Source organism: Eschrichtius robustus, chromosome 2 (genome assembly GCF_028021215.1).
Source record: "Eschrichtius robustus isolate mEscRob2 chromosome 2, mEscRob2.pri, whole genome shotgun sequence".
NCBI lineage: Eukaryota > Metazoa > Chordata > Mammalia > Artiodactyla > Eschrichtiidae > Eschrichtius > Eschrichtius robustus.
Window position 1 is genome coordinate 28,681,912 of NC_090825.1, and position 20,935 is coordinate 28,702,846.

General features: G+C 42.2%; 1 protein-coding gene across 4 annotated transcripts in view; it reads right to left on the bottom strand.

The window, feature by feature from the left end:
* Positions 1–2,701: 2,701 nt before the first annotated feature.
* Positions 2,702–20,935, bottom strand: part of AGXT2 (alanine--glyoxylate aminotransferase 2) — a 46,300-nt gene continuing 28,066 nt past the window's right edge. For 3 of the 4 annotated variants that reach the window (XM_068532293.1, XM_068532302.1, XM_068532320.1), the window contains 5 exons: positions 15,184–15,316; positions 13,658–13,749; positions 12,130–12,279; positions 7,775–7,873; positions 2,702–3,380 (listed from right to left, as the gene is read on the bottom strand). In XM_068532293.1, coding sequence (XP_068388394.1) covers positions 3,273–3,380; positions 7,775–7,873; positions 12,130–12,279; positions 13,658–13,749; positions 15,184–15,316 — 582 coding nt within the window. In that variant the 3' untranslated portion in view covers positions 2,702–3,272. The remainder of the gene's footprint in view (positions 3,381–7,774; positions 7,874–12,129; positions 12,280–13,657; positions 13,750–15,183; positions 15,317–20,935) is intronic. The other variant, XM_068532311.1, reaches the window with a different exon arrangement.

Below are 20,935 nucleotides of genomic sequence, written 5' to 3' on the forward strand. Positions count from 1 at the left end.
TAAATCCCTCAGCCTCCTTCTTCCAGGAGAGGGTGTCCTGGCAGGGATCTTGGCCTAAGCATGAAACCTTTTTTTGCTTTTATTTTGTTTTAAATTTGTATTTTGTTGTTTTCCCTTCATATTTTATTAAATTTCTAAATGGTCATCATAAACATTATTTTCAATGTTTCCCCCTTTTTCTTTTTCTAAATTTATTTATTTGGTTGCGCCGAGTCTTAGTTGCAGCAGGCATACTCCTTAGTTGTGGCACATGTGCTCCTTAGTTGTGGCCAGCGGGCTCCTTAGTTGTGGTATGTGAACTCTTAGTTGCAGCATGCATGTGGGATCTAGTTCCCTGACCAGGGATCAAACCTGGGCCCCCTGCACTGGGAGTGTGGAGTCTTAGGCACTGAGCCACCAGGGAAATCCCTCCCCCTTTTTCTTTATCTTGAAAGGAAAGAAATACTGCAAATGGGAAGGCCTTGAAGAATAACAAAGAAGTGTTGGCTTTCTTGTCCAATCTCCCTGATCCCATAATTTTCACTCACAAAGAAGAGCAGAAGAACGTACCAGGTAGAGTGAATTATAGGAGCTAAGAACCAATATGCATGACATGAAAGGAGCAAAGGGAGTAAAGCATGAAAACTTGGTCTGGGGACAAGTTGTGAAGGCTCTTGAATACCATAATAGTTGGAATTTGGACTTTGTTCCATGAGCAATAGGGAGCCCTCAAAGCCTTCAAAAGATGAGAGATGTGATCATACTTATCCTTTAATTAACTGACTTTGGAATCAGTGTAGAGAATGGATTGGGAAGGCGTCCAGAATACCAGTTAGGAGGTGGTTGAAATAGTTCAGGAAAGAAGATGACGGCACAAATTAAGGCAGTTTTGGTATAACTGAGCCATATTGGAAAAATTACGTTGGAGAAAGTATTTATGAGATGTAGTCGTATGAAAGGCAAAAAGATAACTTGGAGAAAAATAATGCCCTAAATGTTGAGCCCGAGACAAAAGCCTCATTACTCAAGAAGGAATTCATTGTAGGAGAGAAATTTAGTGTGTTTTGTGTTAGAAATGTTGAATTTGAAGTGTCCTTGTGACAACCAAATGAAGGTGTCCAGACAGTTAGAACCTTGGAGCTGGGGTTCAGCAAAAAGGTTGAGACTGAAGATGAATATTTGCAAGTCATCAGTATAGTCAAGATAGGGGAAATCTCCTAAGTGGATGAGGTTGCCCATAGGGAGAGAGTCTAGCATGGAGGAAGAGATGGCCCAGGACAGAACCCTGTCGTGGAGGAGTTGCCAGGGGAGACTACGAAGGTGCCATCTGAGATAAAAGGACCACATTGCAGAAGCCGAGGGAATCAGCTCAAGAAGGAGCAGTTGTTTAGAAAGAACATTCAAAGGAAACGTTAAGTTTTGGCCATAAGGAAGTCACTGGTGGCCTTTTGAGAAGGCAGTTGTCAAGGAACGAGAGGCCAGAATGGGGTCTTAGTTGTTGAGGCATGAACGGGAAGCAAGGAAGCATACAGGAGCACAAAGGCTGCTCTTGGGAGACTCTGTATTGAAGGAAAGAAGGGAAATGTGGCTTGAAAGGAAGAAATTGCTATTTGCATAGTTCTCTAGTTTGCAAGCACTTTTCCATCTGTTAGGCTACTTGATTCCCAGGACAACTCAGGAGGTAGGAAGGACAAGTATTGATCTGCCTGGGAACAAAATGAGGTTAAAAAGAGATTAAAAGTCTTGCCCAAGGTCATCTGTACCAAATAAATGGGAGAACTGAGTTTAGAATTCAGGTTATTTGGCTCGTAATCCAATCATCTTTCCACTGCGCCCAAACAGAGCATTTCTAAAGTGTTTGCTCTATTTGGATATTGGATACTAGAGGGCATTAAACTCCTTCTTATAGGGGTTTTGATCTTATCTGGGAGGCAATGGGAAGCCACCGGAAGGTTTTGTGCAAGAGAAGGACATGTTTAAGTCAACGCCCGAGGGAGACAAATCGGGCAGTGAGGTGTGGGTTATCTTAGTGGAACTGACACCTCGGGGTAAACCATTAGGACGTGGCTTCAAACCGGGACACAGCTTAAATAAACATCAAATTACATGCTGAGAAAGTTACTTCTTATTCAGTTCTGTGCATCTTCTTCTGTTTGTGTTAAGGAGAGGGACTCAGCTTGCCAGTATCTTTTTACACTCCTCAAACACTCTGTAAGCTCTTTTTTCCCCCCTAAACTCCCTTTTGAACAAAGAGAGAACAAGCCTCAGGCTGAGAACATCTTCAAGAAACTGTATTTTGCTAGACCTGAATTGCATCGCTTTGTGTTCACTCTATTTTATGAGCACTTTCCAGTTGTGACAAGTAGTACTGATTTCTCATCTATTATAATAATAGAAACGTTACTATCAAATACATCTAAGTGAAAAATGTCAGATTAAGGAAAAATATTAAGTCAATTTTAAGACAAATAGTGCATACATATGGGAAAGAAGCACTATGAATGTGCATTCTAATGACTATAAAGTTTGGGAACTTCTGGTCTTGGAGACTATTATAATAGGAGTAATGAGAATTTAGTCCAGGGTGGGATGATGGCAGTGGAAACAAAGGAGGCTCTGACACTCATTTTAGGGGAGTTAAAGGAGAGGACAGTTATCGACGTGGGGTATTTTCTGCATCATTTCCCAGGATGCTTGTGGCTGCAATAAGAGAAAACTTAAATGAAAAAGGCATGTGCAATGCACTGAATTTATTTTCTCAGATAACAAGAAGCCCCAAGGTAAGGGAGCTCCAGGATTGGTTAAATCAGTGGCCCACTGACATCACTAAGGACTCAGCTTCGCTCCACCTTCCAACCTCAGCAAATAAGCTTTGTCCTCAGGGCCGCAAAGTGGCTGATGGTGGTTGGAGCAGTCCTATCGTGACGTCTGATGCTTCAATGCAAGACAAACACATCTCTTCCGGAGATGAAGAAACCTTTTCCTGAAGGCACCTCCACCAAAAGATTTTCCTGCAGGAATCATGTCACATATCAGGTGTAAACATTCACCGCAAAGGAGGATAAAATTAGCATAACTAATCTAGACTAATTAGGATTTATTCTCTGAGCTAGGGATACAGATCCTTTCCTGAGGGATGGCTTTCTCAAGGTAACAGGGGCTCCGTTAACAAATACGGCTGGTAGGCAGTCAACCATTTACAACTTATACGAGTGGTTCTGAAATTTCTCAAATTAACCCTTGAACATAAGTGGGAAGTTCTTGAGGCTTGTGGTTCTTTATTTTCAAAAAAATTATTTGGCTTGGCTCTCCATGTGTTGGATTAAGGCAGAACGGAACACTTCCACTGCAAAATCAACTTCTGGTTTAGTGATGCACATCGAGGGTGCGATGCGGAATGTCTGAGGAGATAAAGGAAAATAGAGCAACGGATCGTCATAGAATCAACTACGACTTCAAGGAAATGCACTAGGTTAAGAATCCAACACCTTGTTTTCATGGCATTCCTTATATTTCCCTCAAGGGTTCGTCTCCTCCCTCCCCAGTGCTGTATCCAGGCCATTCATCCTCTAGTCTCAGAAATTCTGGTACCATCCGCTCGGCCCCTTTTCCTTTTTGTCACCTGCTGACCTCCTGGTCCTTCCACCACCTCCACTGAGGTCTTAGGCCTCTATCTAGCCTCCGTTTCTGCCATCACCGAGGTTGCCTTCTGTGTCCCTGTGTGCAACCCAACAAACTAGCGTCTCAGGTTCTTGATCGCCACAACTCCCGGAACCTTCATCTGTGCTCCTCTGCACCCACTCACGCCCCAGGCCAGCACCACGAGCCTCCTCTTCACTAGGAATTCTTCCATTTCTGACCCCACTGCATCCGCCCTTCCCATGAACACTTCAGTCTCCTCCCTCCATGATCTTCAGGTGTGTCACCCCCCTCAGATCTCGTCCTCCTCTTGCTACCCAGCTTGGAGCACAGGGTTGAGGATATGAACCCCTCTCTCACCTGCCCCCTCACTTTTCTACCCTTCCACTGCTGCACACACACAGCAAAGTCCCAGGTCCGATCAAAGCTATAATAGGACTGTTTTGCTCCAACACAGAGAGCTGAGAAGCGGTAAAGAAAGTCCCACCGCTGGTGGACAGACACCACAGGAAATGCAGGGTCCTACTTCTGCTGGTGTCCTAAACGTCAGGCCCTCTCTCCTTTGCCATTCTAATTCCCATTCCTCTCAATTTCCTCACTCAGTTCCTACACCCCTCACTCTGTTTCATAGACAATCTTGCCTCATGCCCCTCAGAAGCTGTCAAGCAAGACCTTTCTATAAACTTGCTTGCTCCCACGTGCATTCTTATATCCTAGCCTGAAGGTTCAAGGAACAAACCATCTATGATTCGACTCCGAATTTTCTACCTGTGCCTTTGGTCCTTGCTTCTCCCATCACCTTCCCTCCAGGAAACACCCCTGCATTCTCTCGCTTCTTCACCTTCCCCTCAACTTACCCTCAGCCTATAAACAAGCAGGCTTACAGCTCTCATAATCTAAATCCAAACCACACATAAAACCACAGATAATAGCCAGGACATGGAAGCAACCCAAGTGTCCATCGACAGATGAATGGATAAAGAAGATGTGGCACATATATACAATGGCATATTACTCAGCCATAAAAAGAAACGAAATTGAGTTATTTGTAGTGAGATGGATGGACCTAGAGTCTGTCATACAGAGTGAAGTAAGTCAGAAAGAGAAAAACAAATACTGTATGCTAACATATATATATGGAATCTAAGAAAAAAAGAAAGGTCATGAAGAACTTAGGGGTAAGACGGGAATAAAGACACAGGCCTACTAGAGAATGGACTTGAGGATATGGGGAGGGGGAAGGGTAAGCTGTGACAAAGTGAGAGAGTGGCATGGACATATATACACTACCAAACGTAAAACAGATAGCTAGTGGGAAGCAGCCGCATAGCACAGGGAGATCAGCTCGGTGCTTTGTGACCACCTAGAGGGGTGGGATAGGGAGGGTGGGAGGGAGGGAGACGCAAGAGGGAAGAGATATGGGAACATATGTATATGTATAACTGATTCACTTTGTTATAAACAGAAACTCACACACCATTGTAAAGCAATTATACTCTAATAAAGATGTTAAAAAAAAGAATACACACAGATAAAAATGTGTTGACCCTCCTGGTCTCTTCCAGCTACCATACATATACTATCCTTCCTTTTATCAAACTTATAAAAATAAAAAGACTGGTTGATGCCATTGGCCATTACTTTCCACTCTGCCTTCCCTCTATTCACATCTCAACGCACTGCAGCTTGGCTTCTGTCCCATCAGCCTTCTGGCCCCACTCTGGCTAAAGCTGCCAGTCAGCTGCTAAGCACAGAATCCAGTGGGCACGTTCCAGCCCTTAGCCTTTCTGGCCTTCTCTTCTGCACCTGGCACTTCTGTCGCTCCCCCTTCCAGAACCTCCCCACTCTCTTGCTTCCATGACTCCGCACACTCCTAGCTCTCCTCACAGCTCTCCACCTGTTTTGTGTCTCCATCTGGGTACCTCTTCTTCCACCTGCCCTTTAAAAGTTGACGTGACCCAGGCGTCTATCCTCATCTCTCTGCATTTCCCATCTAGACTCCCTTCCCAGGACATTTCCTCCTCTCCCCACTTCTATGCTGATGACCCCCAAATGGTGATCCTCACCTCGATTCTTTCCTCTGAGCTACAGACTTGTCTATAGATAGAAGGAGACCAAGTTCAAAGCTGCACTCATCCCTTTATACCCAAGTCCTGGGCATTTCACGGCCAGATTGCTCTCTGGATGTCTCCTCTATCCGTACGGCTGCTGTTCCAGTTCAGACAGCATCATTAGCTCCCACCTGGACTCCCGGCCTCCAGTCTCGTCCCCTCGGGTTTACTCTCCTTCGAGGACAGATTCAGAAATCAGACTGCCTGAATTTGGATCCTGGTTCTGCCACTTACTAACTGTGTGACTTGGGCAATTTACTTAGCCTCTCTGTGCCTCTTTTTCTTCATCTGTAAAATAAGGATAAGAGTACTTATTTCATAGGCGTGTTGAGAGCATTAAATGAGTGAACATATGCAAAGCATTTAGAACAGTGTACACTATCCCTTCGTATGGTTATCGGCAAGCTTACTAGATTGTATTATCATTTTCTGTTTAAGTCTTTCTCCTCTGCCAGTTCCATGGAGGGAGGGACAGATCTTATTTCTCACTGTAGCTCTAGTATCCAGCCAAGCAGTGGCTGCTTAGGACTCAAGTGTGTGCCGGATAACTAAGGACTAACTAAGCAAGTAAACAATAAATTGTTCTCTGTCTTTATAAGTAGCCTGTCTTAGGATTTTGAATCATTAACTTACTCTGTCTGATTCATATAGAAAAATATCCGGGACCAGGACTAGAAAAAACTCAGCATTTCCCAGCAAAAGCGCTCATTCTGGTTTTGTTTCTATGGTTTGGTTTGGGCTGGAAGAGCTTTCAGTCTATTTGTTCACAGGCTGAGGGGAAGTTGAAAAAAACTGCAGAAACAAGAGAACACAGACCTGTTTCCCTAAGTGGAGGGAGTGTGGAGGGTCAAGAGCACGGAGAGACGTCTTGTTCTCTAACCTTTAGGAAAGGAGGTGGGAACTGGCTCGGGGGACAGATGAGCTTCTATAGGGATCTTGCCTAACGGCTTCCATTTTCTCTGAGAAGCACCAGGCAAGGGTGTTCGCTGAAATCAAGTGAGAGGCAGCAGTGAAGCAGGGAAACTAGGAAGAATGACGCATGTTTAAAACGGGAGAGAAGGATGCCAAAGGCCAAGAACAAATTAGGGGAGGAGTAGGAGTGAGCTTACATCTTAAATCTCTGCCCCGGAGCGAATCCCTGGAGAGGGTCCTGCTGGTGTGAGGGATGGAGGGGCAGATCACTTTACAGTAGCAGCCCATGCCCACGGCAGGGCCACACCAGGGTCCCGACTGTGGGGCTTGTGCTTGGCTTTCCCAGGAAGGGGGCAGGGAGAGCTTGTTCTCTGCCTCTGCCAGCCTGAGAGTGAAGGGCACTGGGAGTGGCTGATTTTGAGTTCTGCATTAGGGACCTGGCCAGGGTGGTCCCCACCTCCCCTGCAGGGCCACCAGGGCCTGCCAGCACTATGACGTTGCTCCTGGCCACGTTGCTTAGTGGCCACAGCGGCCACTAAGGCTTAGCAGGCTTGCGGGTCACAGAGTCAGAGCCCAGGGCTGAGTTAAAAAAGACTAGGATTGCGCTTTCAGAGGTTAGAACTAATTCACACGTGAGACAAACTGGTTACGCATGACTGTTATGACAGTATTATGACCTGTCCTGTAAGTCCTCTGCTTTGTCTGTGCAGCTTTTTCTGCCTCCTTAGACTGTCCTCTGTGTATATTCCCCGCCGAACCGCGGTAACCAAACCATTTCACACAGCGCCCTCTAGTGGCCCGAGGGCTTCACTGTCCCTTTTTTTTTTTTGATAGGAAAACTTTAACATCTTTATTGGAGTATAATTGCTTTACAATGGTGTGTTAGTTTCTGCTTTATAACAAAGTGAATCAGTTATACATATACATATGTTCCCATATCTCTTCCCTCTTGCGTCTCCCTCCCTCCACCCTCCCTATCCCACCCCTCTAGGTGGTCACAAAACGTCTGAGCTCTAAGCCTAGAGGAAGTGGAACTGGGTCCCCTAGCATTGGGGTGAAGAAAAGGGACCAGCATTGGGACCTCAGGGAGATGCCTACCTAAAGTGATAGGTAAAGGCCAGCCTTCTTGTTACCTGAGAAAAAGTGCCACCCCGGCCAATCAGAAGCCCCATGCGTTTGCAGTCCTGGTGGATTTGATTTACTTCTTCACGGGGAAGAGGCTGGCGGCTGGTCTGTAAATACATTTAAAAAATATTTGGCATTTGAATGATTCAAGACATTATTTCTAAGAGGAATAAAAAGCAACTCAAGCAATCAATGCTCTTCTCTCCCTCTCAACCTGTCTCCCCCTGTAATTGAATAAAGCTATTAATTGCTGAATTGGATTTCTTTCTGGGGGGGGGGGTGTTATTGAAAATATTTGTTTTTATCCCAGTTCATCCCAAATTCCCAAAGACAAGATGAAGCGGAATGCGGACCGTCAGTGAATCTTGGCTCTGCAGTTGGTTACCCTGGGAGCTTGGTTCTTTAATAGCCGTATTTGGAGTTTGCTTTATTTATGTGGAAATTGTCCTCAGCCCTGCACTTTGTTTTGTCCATGTAAAAAATTCATTTCAAAAAGTCCAGGAAATGGCTCTGAAGTTGCACAAGGGCACAAACGGTCCAAGCTTTCTCTGGGCCATAGTATGGCCTGGGCAACTGGGGTGGGGCTGTTTGTCCTCTTCTTCCCTGCTTGTGGAATTTGCTCTTTCTCACCCAAGACTTAATCCTCCAGGGTCAGGAAAGGTAAGCTCTCTGGAGCCTAGAGGCTGTTTCAGGTCACTTGGCATCTGAAGGTGGTCCCTTCCTGTGGGCCCAGGTATTCCAGTACCCTTTTGATGACACTGGGCTGGGGACTTCTGAGTCTGTGAGCACAAATGCTCCAACTAGTCTGTTGTGAAGCTTTAAGATAAAGAAAATACTATTCAAACTTTCCCACTACTAGATAATGGAGGACCAGGATGGGGAGAAGACCAGCATTTCCTCATTGATCCTAAAATGTCATCCTGCTTGCCCCTGATGTTCTCATGAGGAAAGACTAAAACACGACAGTATAATTTAGGGCTAAACTGTGAAAGCTGGAAAGAAGTCAAATATGGTTTGGGGGATGAGAGGTCAGAGGTCAGAAAGGGTTCCTCAGGGGCAGTTGGGTTGGTGGGCCTTGGTGGCTATCAAGGGTCTGGAGAGGTGAACTTTGTTTGGCTTCAGCCTGGTCTGGGCCAGCACCCTCCCTGCTCCTTTGTCCATTTTATTACCCCCTGGCCTCAACTGCTATGACTAATTGAACATCTTGTAGGCATTCCGAAGAGAAAAGCACGGTCGGAAAAGCTAATGAGGCAAAGCCACAGGACAGCATGCCCGGGCCCTGTGCTCGAGTCTAAGTCCCAACCACTCCATAATCAAGTGGGCATGTTAGTAACTAACCTCTTCTCAGGGATATAATGTAGCTTCGTGTTTATTTATTTATTTATTTATTGCCGTTTTTGAGGGATAAGTCTTCATTTAAACAATTAAACAAGTAATGCAGGGTTATTGGGAAAAACTCCTGAAAATGATATGGAAAGGCACTAAGTAAAAATGAAACGTTTCCTCTTCTCCAATCCTACTCCTAGGGATACCGCCTGTTGGTAATTTAGTGGGAACTAGACACTTTTTCTCTGCATATACATACATTTAAATGCATATTTAAAAAAATGTCATACTTTATAATGTTCTGCAATTTGCTTTGAACAAATTACAATGTATCCAGAACATCTTTCCATGTCAGTGTATTTGGACCTAGTCTTCTTTTTTTTTTTTAATTTTATTTAGTTATTTTATTTCTTTTTGGCCGTGTCGGGTCTTAGTTGCAGCACTCAGGATCTTCCGTTAAGGCTCCCAGGCTCTTCGTTGTGGTGCACGACTTCCCTCTAGTTGTGGCTTGGGGGTTTTCTCTCTGTAGTTGTGGCGTGCGGGCTCCAGAGTGAGTGCGCTCTGTAGTTTGTGGCACGCAGGCTCTCTAGTTGAGACACGCGAGCTCAGTAGTTGTGGCTCACGGGCTTAGCTGCCCCGCAGCATGTGGGATCTTAGTTCCCTGACCAGGGATCGAACCTGTGTCCTCTGCATTGTAAGGCAGATTCTTTACCACTGGACCACCAGGGAAGTCCCTGGACCTAGTCTCCTTAAAGATTACCTAGTATTTTGTTGTTTGTTGGTAGAGCAATTTGTTTAATCTCTTATTTTTGGACATTTATGTTATTTTCAATTTTTGTTTATGATCATAAGCAATGCTGCAAACATCCTCGCTCATTTATATCTTTACACACTTCTGTGAATATTTCTTTAGGATACATCACTCTAAGTGGAATGGCTAGGTCAAAATGTATACATTTAAAATTTTGATAGATACAGACAAATTTCTGTCCAAAGGGCTGTATCCAATTCACATCCTTACTAACTGCTCATGGGAGTTTTGATTCTGGGTTACACTGTATAGCATTAAAGCCAAGTTCTGAGCTGTTTTAATTACATGAATGTGGTCTGAAGTGTTGCAGGGGCCGGAAATCAATCAACAAACATGGATAAAGCACTCACCATCTGTGTATTTCCTGGCCTCAAAAGCGTACAGTTTATTTAGGAAAAGAAGGTATTTATACATGAAAACCGAGTCAACAAATACATGATTTGAAAGAGCCTTTCAAAGGAGCTCTTTAGACAGTGAGTGTGAGAGAGATTCTCTGAAGGCTGCAGCCCCTTATATGGGAGAAGCAAAGGCAAGCTTCAGGAGGAGATGTGGTGAAGAGTTGGATCTTGAAAAGGCCTAGGATTCCCATAGCTAGAGACAGAGAGGAAAGTACTGTATTCTATGCTTAGGGAAAAGTTTGAGCGATATTTGGATGTAGGAAAGTGAACGGTATTGAGGGGACAATGAATAGAATTAAGGAATGGAGACACTCTTTCAGAGCCCATGCTTAAAACTACTGAAGGGCAGAGGGAAGAGAAAAAGAGCTCATTCTATACATACTATTTTATAGCCTGCTTAATTTTTTCCATAATACAGTTTGCACATCTTTCCATGTCACATATATTTCTATGCCATGTAGTATGGATGTACCGTCCTTTAGCTTGTTCGGTATCAATGGGATTCTGATGTTTTACCAAGACATCTCTGTTCACACGTCTTGGAGTAAACAGAAGTTGACTTTGGATTAGTGGGAAAGGGACCAACACCTCCTCTTTCATTGGGCTTTCTTTGGTGGAGTCTGGGCTTTGAGGCATCTAGGTATCCTCGAGGGACCTCTTGTGGGGGGAGGGGGACTGGAATGGACTCTTCTGAGCCTTAAAACAACCCTTGATGGGGCCCCAAGCTGAAGGTAAGTACGTTAAGGCCTGTGAGCCAGAGGGCCTAGTCTCATGTTACTCTTATTTTCCTGTTGTCTTCCCCTAGCTTTCAAATCTGGTTCAAACGTTCCAGCTTTTCACAGGCTCTGCTGTGTGGTACTAATGGGAGAGTGTTATATCCATGGTCTAGTCTGAATATTGGGAGAACTGAACACAGTCCTTCTAAACTAGGGTGGTGTGATGAGAGCAAACAGCAAGAAGTCACCCACGGATAAGAATTAGGGTGAAGGGGCTGGTCTGACTATTCCTTCCTGTGCCAAGATTCCCCTGCTGTCACTCCCCTCAGAGGATCTAGATTTTGTGTTTATGGAGGATTGGGACAATTTCCTACTGACATGGGCCCTAGGGGCAGCAGTAACAACAGTGGGAAAGATTTGAGAAACACGGCAAAGAAAGAATCAATAAAACTTGACGTTAGAAATAAGGAGAGGGAAGGAGTCACAGATTATCTTGTGGTTTTGAGGCTAGGGAATTGGGAGAACAGTGGAGGGTGAAAAACAGACACAGTGACCTTGGGAAGAATCACTGGCTTAAGGGAAATGCTAAGTTCAATTGTCATATCGAGTTTGAGGTCACCTTGCAGTAGGCCATCAGAAAGTCACATTCCGCCCTTGTTATTTGGGAGATTGAAGTCCATTCACAAACAAACAAATGCAAAACCCTGTAAATCTTTAACATCCTCACCCCAAACCGACACCACAACCTTCTCCTGGCCCTTCCCCCTTACTTCCGCTAGCTCTCTGGCCCCCTGCCCCTCCCCCAATAATTTCCTCCCTTCCTTATATTTCTAATTCAAAATATTCAGTCATTACCATTGCTCTTTGCCTAGTCTGGCAAGAATAACATCAGCTCCCTTTTGCAAATGCTCTTCTGCACTCTAGAACTCTCGATGACCAGCTAGCCTGTCCTTCATACTCAACACTCCCTACTCATCTCTAATGAGCTTTGCTGAGTCTTGCTGTCCTTGTGTGCTCTCTTCCTGAGAATGAATGAGCTTGTAGCTGAGGCTTCCTACTTTAACTCTTGCTCCCCCGCGAAGCTGCAGAGAGAACAGCAGATCACAACCTACCTTATCCTTCACCATCTCTATTCCTATCATGAGACCTTTGCCTCGGACGTCTCCAACGATTTCAAATTCATCCCGCAGCTTAGCAAACTTCAGTAACATATAGGTGCCAACTTCCTGGCTGTTTTCTTGTAGATTTTCTTCTTTAATCACCTGTTGAGAGAAAGCCCCAAATGACCTTGCATTAAAAAAGTTTTAAAATGGACTGAGAAACATGGAGAAATAAATGTATGTGACCCTCTTTACAAAAACTTGACCAGACAAATGGAACCCAAAGTCTAGTATGGCCATACCTTGTCCTACAAAAAGATCTGCTGTAGGGAGAAAAAAAATTCTTGGTAGAGGGGATGCCTCCCCCCTACCCTCCTCATCTTCAGGGGTGGGTAAAAATTTAGGAAAAAATAAAAGAGACGTCTCAGTGTTAAGCTTTTTGTGGGCCCAGAGTCAGGGCACCTGAGATATATATTCAATAAAAGGATTTTCACCTACTTCCACTCATAGCAGAGACCTGTGATTCCTGACCAAACATAAGCAGTATACTACATTTATAACCAGCTGATAATAACTGCATGACTCCAGGCAGAACCTGATGTTTTTCAGACCTACTTGTTCACCTAAATCCTCTCTATCTGCTAAATTGGTTGAGGTGACACAGCACTTAAAAAATGGAAGTTGGCAATGTCTACAGAATGAAATAAATGACACATCTTACCCACACTTTCTCATTCTGAAATTTAACCATATTTGAAGATACTTTTTAATTTGCAAGGGCAGCTTTTACTTACTTAATTTTATTGAAAAATAGTTTTAAATTTAATTTTTTTGAATAAGTGGATCACATGCCTTGTTCAAACATCAGAAAGTACAGAAGCGTAGAGTAGAATGAGCCTCATTGATCGCTGTTCTCCAGCCACCAAGTTTCCTTCCCCACAAACAACCATTGTTATTAATTTCTTGGACATTCTTCCAGAAATATGTTACAATTTTAAGCAAACGCTATTATGCATATAAGCAAGGGCGTTTAAAAAATCTTTTCAACAGATGAGACCCCAGGCAAAATCAATGGCCTGGAGCTGAACCACAGCTGAATCACCTTGTTGGAATTGCATAGAACTCACTTGCTCTTTACTCTTTTAATTTATGACAGTACAACAAAAATAAGGAAGCGTATACAAGACAGGACCAAAATTAAACTGAAATCAAGGATAGCCATTGGTAACTATCCATAAAATACCACTCAAATGACAAAGAAATTTCAGTGCTACCAGCTAGCTAGGGAAATTCTTATATTTCCCATGTGTGTGAGGTTTATTACATATTATTTCATGTCCAATACTTGAAGCACTCACAGTAGATCTTAAAAAGGAGGGAGGGAGCAGAATAATAACTGGAAATCTAACTTAAATTCATGGACTAGGAATTAACTCTTCACTTTAATCATGAAATGTGATAGAGTTCCAATAATGTGTGTGTGGTTTTGAAGTAGTCGTTTGGTGAAATGAGTGATGTTGATGCGGTTGCTGGAAAGTACCTCAAGCACCGATGATCCAATGGCGCAGGCCATGGGGTTCCCTCCGAAGGTATTGAAGTGAAGCAGGCGTTTAGCCAAAGACTTGGCAATCTCTGGGGGGGGGGGGGTGGAGAATAAAAGTGGATAAAGGGTGACACATTCCTATCTATAATCTCCCATCATGCATTTGGATTATATTTACCTTCATGTTGTATATGTATGTGTAATATATTTCATGGCGTCCAATTCATTCTTCACTCACCAGATAGTGGATGTTATGGTTGGAATTGCGTCTCTTCCCTCCCCCACCCCAATTCATACGTTGAAGCCCTAACCCCCAATGTGACTGTAATTGAAGGCAGGGCCTTTAGGAAGGTAATTAAGGTCATAAGGGTGGGGCCCTAATCCAATAGGATTGGTATTCTCCTAAGAAGAAGAGACATCAGAGCCCTTTCTAGCTGTGGAAAAGGACATGTGAGGACACAGCACGAAGGTGTTCATCTGCAAGAGAGATCTCACCAAAAACCAACTCTGCTCGTACCTTGATCTTGGATTTCAGCCTCTAGAACTGTGAGAGAATAAGCCCAAGCTGACTAATACAGTGGATAAGGAAAAATTGCTTATTTATTCAATGAGAAGTTTAATAATAAAAATCTTTAATGTGTTGGATGAATTGAAAAGTACTTTAAAACTTGATTTATGGGAACTTACATGGAACCTTCATTAGCTAAGCCTTTTTTCTATATTCCACTCTTGGGACTAAGAAGGAAATACTTTAAAAAAAATCTCATATCAAGGATTTCATAATATAATTTCAAGATTGTTTCAGGGTTAGTATATATTCGGTTCATTATACTTCACCTTCTACATCCACATTTTAGTACCTTTCTTCATTCAATAAAAACACTGAGATATTACAAGGCACTTAATTATCCTTTGGAGCCTCTCAAGTATGCTTACTATTGGTGGGAAAAACAAATGAAATAATTTTAAGATTTTCAACACTAAATGGTTCATAAAATTCTTTTCTGTAAAACCTCACTAAAATGGGAAATACAGTTAATTCTAATGTTCATTTTATAGAATGTTATAGCTAAGTGAGATTGTATTGTCTTTAGCTGTTTTTGATGATCAACAGAGAAAACTATCACCTGGACCTTGAGTCTATAGCTTATTGGTGTGGCAAGACTAGGTCAGGGTGTCCTTCAAGAATATGATTCCCTTGGAAACTTCAGCACTGGCTTCAGGTTGTTTAGCAAGGATCTCTTGTGTTGGTTTTGTTTTTGTGGCATGTTTGCCTAGACCTTGTCAGTAGAGTAGAACCCTGCATTTCATTGTGGGTCTGGGAGAATTAGTCTTCTCTACAGCAAGAGCAAAAAGGGCTGGTTTTCTTCCATCTCTTCCACCATCTGGCAGACAGTTTCCCTTTTTCATTGCTTGGGAATCCCATCACTGTCTCTAGCCCACACAAGTTCCAATACATATGTTTTCTACCATTGCTGATGCAGGAGACCCAGAAGCAGACACAAACTGCCTGTAGTTCCTACCTGGAGTTGTCACAACCGCTGCCATGGGAAAGCCATTCCCAATCCCTTTAGCCATGGTGACAATATCCGGCAGGACGCCATGCGTTTGGAAGCCCCAGAAGTGAGAACCCAACCTTCCAAATCCTGTCTGCACCTGTGAAAACAAGTCCCAAATAATTGGAAACCAGTCCCAAATCATTGGAAACCTTTCAAAGAAATGTTGGTTTTTTCTTGACTCTCTGGTCTCTTCTCTTTCCTCCTCTTCCATCTCCTCCTCCTTCCCAACAATCATCATCATCATCAGTCATCGTCATCACCATCCTCGTACTATTATGGAGAAAGCATTTGTTCTGTGCCTGACCTTTTAGGCACCAAAAGCCAGTTACTAGCATTGTGTGATTCTAGACATGTTTTTTAACTCCTCTGAATCCATGTTCACTCTGTTGAGTGGAAACAATAGCAATACCTCACAGGGCTGCTGTGAGGGTCATCTAAATAATGCATGTGAAAAAGGTCATTGTGATTAGCAATCCTTGATAAGGGTCTCCTGTGTGTAAGGCTGCGTCTGCCCCAGGCTGGATGAAGCAGGAGTTACAGTCAGCAAATTGGCGCTGGGGTGCCCACCACCCAGCCCAGACAGGCTGGTCGTCCTCTTCCCTGTGATTTCTTTTTCGTCCTGAGAATTAATCATGAGGAGGACCCAGCTGAGTCAGTTAAGTCAGGATGGAACTAAGTTGAACTTAGTTGTTTTGTGCATGCTGTTTCCTCTTTCTAGAAAGCCCTCTCCCCGCTTCTTCATCTCACTAACTCCTCTTCTCCTTCAAAACACAGTTTCATCATTATTTGGGCTAGGAAGAGTCTCCTGAGCCCCACTAGGGCCCCCACTCAAGGCACCTAAGCTGCCGTCAGAACCTCTCACCTTGGACTATTATCACCAGCATACATGTATCTTATTTTTCTCTTTATCCACAATACCTAGCAGAGTGCCTGATAAAAGTAGACACTTAGTGTTTGTAGAATGGATAAAAAAGTGGCAGAAGTGCCTAAGTGAATAAAGCCACACAAACATTTCCTTGCAAATTTTCGCCAGAGCCTTTTTGGTGAAGGTTCCTTGATCTCCTTCTGGTTCTCAGTCTCCTGGGCTGTCTGTCTATCTCTCTCTCTACACATACACACATTGCAGGTCTGGGGTAGAGGTGTGGGCACTTGAAGTTGATTCTGAAATGCACTTGAAAGAGCAAGGGTCCTTCTCAGGCTTCCTGATTATTTTCTTGCTCTCTCCAGGGTGCTGCTGCAAAGGCAGATGTTGGGGGTTACAATTAGATGAGAGTGAACAACATAGGAGAAGAGCTTAGACGTGGGAGTCAGACAGACATGGGCTCGAATCCTGGGTCTCCGACTTCCTAGTTACGGGCCTCTGGACAAGCTGACGAATTTGTCCAAATGAGATAACGTAGGAAGAGTTCGTGGCAAATCCATCCATTTTGCCTTTCTGCATATCTTCATTTTTCACTTCATCTATCAAAGTACCATCAATAAATGGTGAAAGATCAGACTGCTTGGACAACACGTGAAATTATGTAGGATCATAAACCATGTTTAGCCACGTAGGAAGTATCAGTTCCATAGAATCTTTTAGTTGAACAGAGATGACTTATTCTAAGGTTCATAAACTCAAATGTCTTCAGGGATGAGGAGCATATCGTCTTGAGAGAAGCAGGCTGGGTCGACATTAATGAGCGGGGATGGAACTATGGGTGTGCACACCCTGCCTAAAAGCAGTGAATTTAAAATTTAAACGCAGCCCATGCCAGACCAGCAAAGACTGAGTGCCCACTGTGGTCCCAGCAGTGGCCTATTTTTATTCAAATTCCATATTCCTCATTTTAAAGAAGAGAAAGCCAAGGTTAGCTAATTAAGGAGACATGTAAGATCACTGAGTGGCAGCACTGGCCCCACACTCAGGATTTTGTTCTGCTCCCTCCCTTATTTTCTGCTATCTTTGTCTTTCTACACTGCTGTTCTGTCATTATTATTATTATTATTATTTTATACAGCAGGTTCTTATTAGTCATCCATTTTATACATGTTAGTGTATACATGTCAATCCCAATCTCCCAATTCATCACACCCCCCCACTCCCCACCGCTTTCCCGGCTTGGTGTCCATACGTTTGTTCTCTACATCTGTGTCTCAATTTCTGCCTTGCAAACCAGTTCATCTGTACCATTTTTCTAGGTTCCACATACATGCGTTAATATACGATATTTGTTTTTCTCTTTCTGACTTACTTCACTCTGTATGACAGTCTCTAGATCCATCCACCTCTCAACAAATGACCCAATTTCGTTCCTCTTTATGGCTGAGTAATATTCCATTGTATATATGTACCACAACTTCTTTATCCATTTGTCTGTCAATGGGCATTTAGGTTGCTTCCATGACCTGGCAATTGTAAATAGTGCTGCAATGAACATTGGGGTGCATGTGTCTTTTTGAATTATGGCTTTCTCTGGGTATATGCCCAGTAGTGGGATTGCTGGATCATATGGTAATTCTATTTTTAGTTTTTAAAGGAACCTCCATACTGTTCTCCATAGTGCCTGTATCAATTTTCATCCCCACCAACAGTGCAAGAAGGTTCCCTTTTCCCCACACCCTCTCCAGCATTTGTTGTTTGTAGATTTTCTGTTGATGCCCATTCTAACTGGTGTGAGGTGATACCTCATTGTAGTTTTGATTTGCATTTCTCTAATACTTGCTGATGTTGAGCAGCTTTTCATGTGTTTCTTGGCCATCTGTATGTCTTCTTTGGAGAAATGTCTATTTAGGTTTTCTGCCCATTTTTGGATTGGGTTGTTTGTTTTTTTAATATTGAGCTGCATGAGCTATTTATATATTTTGGAGATTAATCCTTTGTCCGTTGATTCATTTGTAAATAGTTTCTCCCATTCTGAGGGTTGGCTTTTTGTCTTGTTTATGGTTTCCTTTGCCATGCAAAAGCTTTGAAGCTTCATTAGGTCCCATTTGTTTATTTTTTTTTTTTAATTTCCATTACTCTAGGAGGTGGATCAAAAAAGATCTTGCTGTGATTTATGTCAAAGAGTGTTCTTCCTATGTTTTCCTCTAAGAGTTTTATAGTGTCTGGTCTTACATTTAGGTCTCAAATCCATTTTGAGTTTATTTTTGTGTATGATGTTAGGGAGTGTTCTAATTTCATTCTTTTACATGTAGCTGTCCAGTTTTCCCAGTACCACTTATTGAAGTTACTGTCTTTTCTCCATTGTATATCCTTGCCTCCTTTGTCATAGATTAGTTGACCATAGGTGCGTGGGTTTATCTCTGGGTTTTCTATCTTGTTCCATTGATCTATGTTTCTGTTTTTGTGCCAGTACTATATTGTCTTACTGTAGCTTTATAGTACAGTCTGAAGTCAGGGAGCCTGATTCCTCCAGCTCCGTTTTTCTTTCTCAAGATTGCTTTGGCTATTCGGGGTCTTTTGTGTCTCCATACAAATTTTAAGATTTTTTGTTCTAGTTCTGTAAAAAATGCCATTGGTAATTTGATAGGGATTGCATTGAATTTGTAGATTGCTTTGGGTAGTAGAGTCATTTTCACAATGTTGACTCTTCCAATCCAAGAACATGGTATATCTCTCCATCTGTTTGTATCATCTTTAATTTCTTTCATCAGTGTCTTATAGTTTTCTGCATACAGGTCTTTTGTCTCTCTAGGTAGGTTTATTCCTAGGTATTTTCTTTTTTTACAGTGGTAAGTGGGAGTATTTCCTTAATTTCTCTTTCAGATATTTCATCATTAGTGTATAGGAATGCAAGAGATTTCTGTGCATTAATTTTGTATCCTGCAACTTTACCAAATTCATTGATTAGCTCTAGTAGTTTTCTGGTGGCATCTTTAGGATTCTCTATGTATAGTATCATGTCATCTGCAAACAGTGACAGTTTTACTTCTTCTTTTCCAATTTGTATTCCTTTTATTTCTTTTTCTTCTCTGGTTGCTGTGGCTAGGACTTCCAAAACTATGCTGAATAATAGTGGTGAGAGTGGGCAACCTTGTCTTGTTCCTGATCATAGAGGAAATGCTTTCAGTTTTTCACCATTGAGAATGATGTTTGCTGTGGGTTTGTCATATATGGCCATTATTATGTTGAGGTGAGTTGCCTCTATGCCCACTTTCTGGAAAGTTTTTATCATAAATGGGTGTTGAATTTTGTTGAAAGCTTTTTCTGCATCCATTGAGATGATCATATGGTGTTTCTTCTTTAATTTGTTAATATGGTTTATCACATTGATTGATTTGCATATATTGAAGAATCCTTGAATCCCTGGGATAAATCCCACTTGATCATGGTGTATGATCCTTTTAATGTGTTGTTGGATTCTGTTTGCTAGTATTTTGTTGAGGATTTTTGCATCTATATTCATCAGTGATATTGGTCTGTAATTTTCTTTTTTTGTAGTATCTTTGTCTGGTTTTGGTATCAGGGTGATGGTGGCCTCATAGAATGAGTTTAGGAGTGTTCCTTCCTCCACAATTTTTTGGAAGAGTTTGAGAAGGATAGGTGTTAGCTCTTCTCTAAATGTTTGATAGAATTCACCTGTGAAGCCATCTGGTCCTGGACTTTTGTTTGTTGGAAGATTTTTAATCACAGTTTCAATTTCATTACTTGTAATTGGTGTGTTCATATTTTCTATTTCTTCCTGGTTCAGTCTTGGAAGGTTTTACCTTTTTAAGAATTTGTCCATTTCTTCCAGGTTGTCCATTTTATTGGCATAGAGTTGCTTGTAGTAGTCTCTTAGGATGCTTTGTATTTCTGCGGTGTCTGTTGTAACTTCTCCTTTTTCATTTCTCATTTTATTGATTTGAGTCCTCTCCCTCTTTTTCTTGATGAGTCTGGCTAATGGTTTATCAATTTTGTTTATCTTCTTAAAGAACCAGCTTTTAGTTTTATTGATATTTGCTATTGTTTTCTTTGTTTCTATTTCATTTATTTCTGCTCTGATCTTTATGATTTCTTTCCTTCTGCTAACTCTGGGTTTTGTTTGTTCTTCTTTCTCTAGTTCCTTTAGGTGTAAGGTTGGATTGTTTATTTGAGATTTTTCTTGTTTCTTGAGGTAAGCTTGTATAGCTATAAAGTTCCCTCCTAGAACTGCTTTTGCTGCATCCCATAGGTTTTGGATCGTCTAGTTTTCATTGTCATTTGTCTCTAGGTATTTTTTGATTTCCTCTTTGATTTCTTCAGTGATCTCTTGGTTATTTAGTAAGGTATTGTTTAGCCTCCATGTGTTTGTGTTTTTTACGTTTTTTTCTCTGCAATTCATTTCTAATCTCATAACATTCTAGTCAGAAAAGATGCTTGATATGATTTCAATTTTCTTAAATTTACTGAGGCTTGATTTGTGACCCAGGAGGTGATCTATCCTGGAGAATGTTCCGTGCGCACTTGAGAAGAAAGTGTAATCTGCTGTTTTTGGATGGGATGTCCTATAAATATCAATTAAATCTATCTGGTCTATTGTGTCATTTAAAGCTTCTGTTTCCTTATTTATTTTCATTTTGGATGATCTGTCCATTGGTGTAAGTGAGGTGTTAAAGTCCCCCACTATGATTGTGTTACTGTCGATTTCCTCTTTTATAGCTGTTAGCAATTGCCTTTTGTATTGAGGTGCTCCTATGTTGGGTACATATATATTTATAATTGTTATATCTTCTTCTTGGATTGATCCTTTGATCATTATGTAGTGTCCTTCCT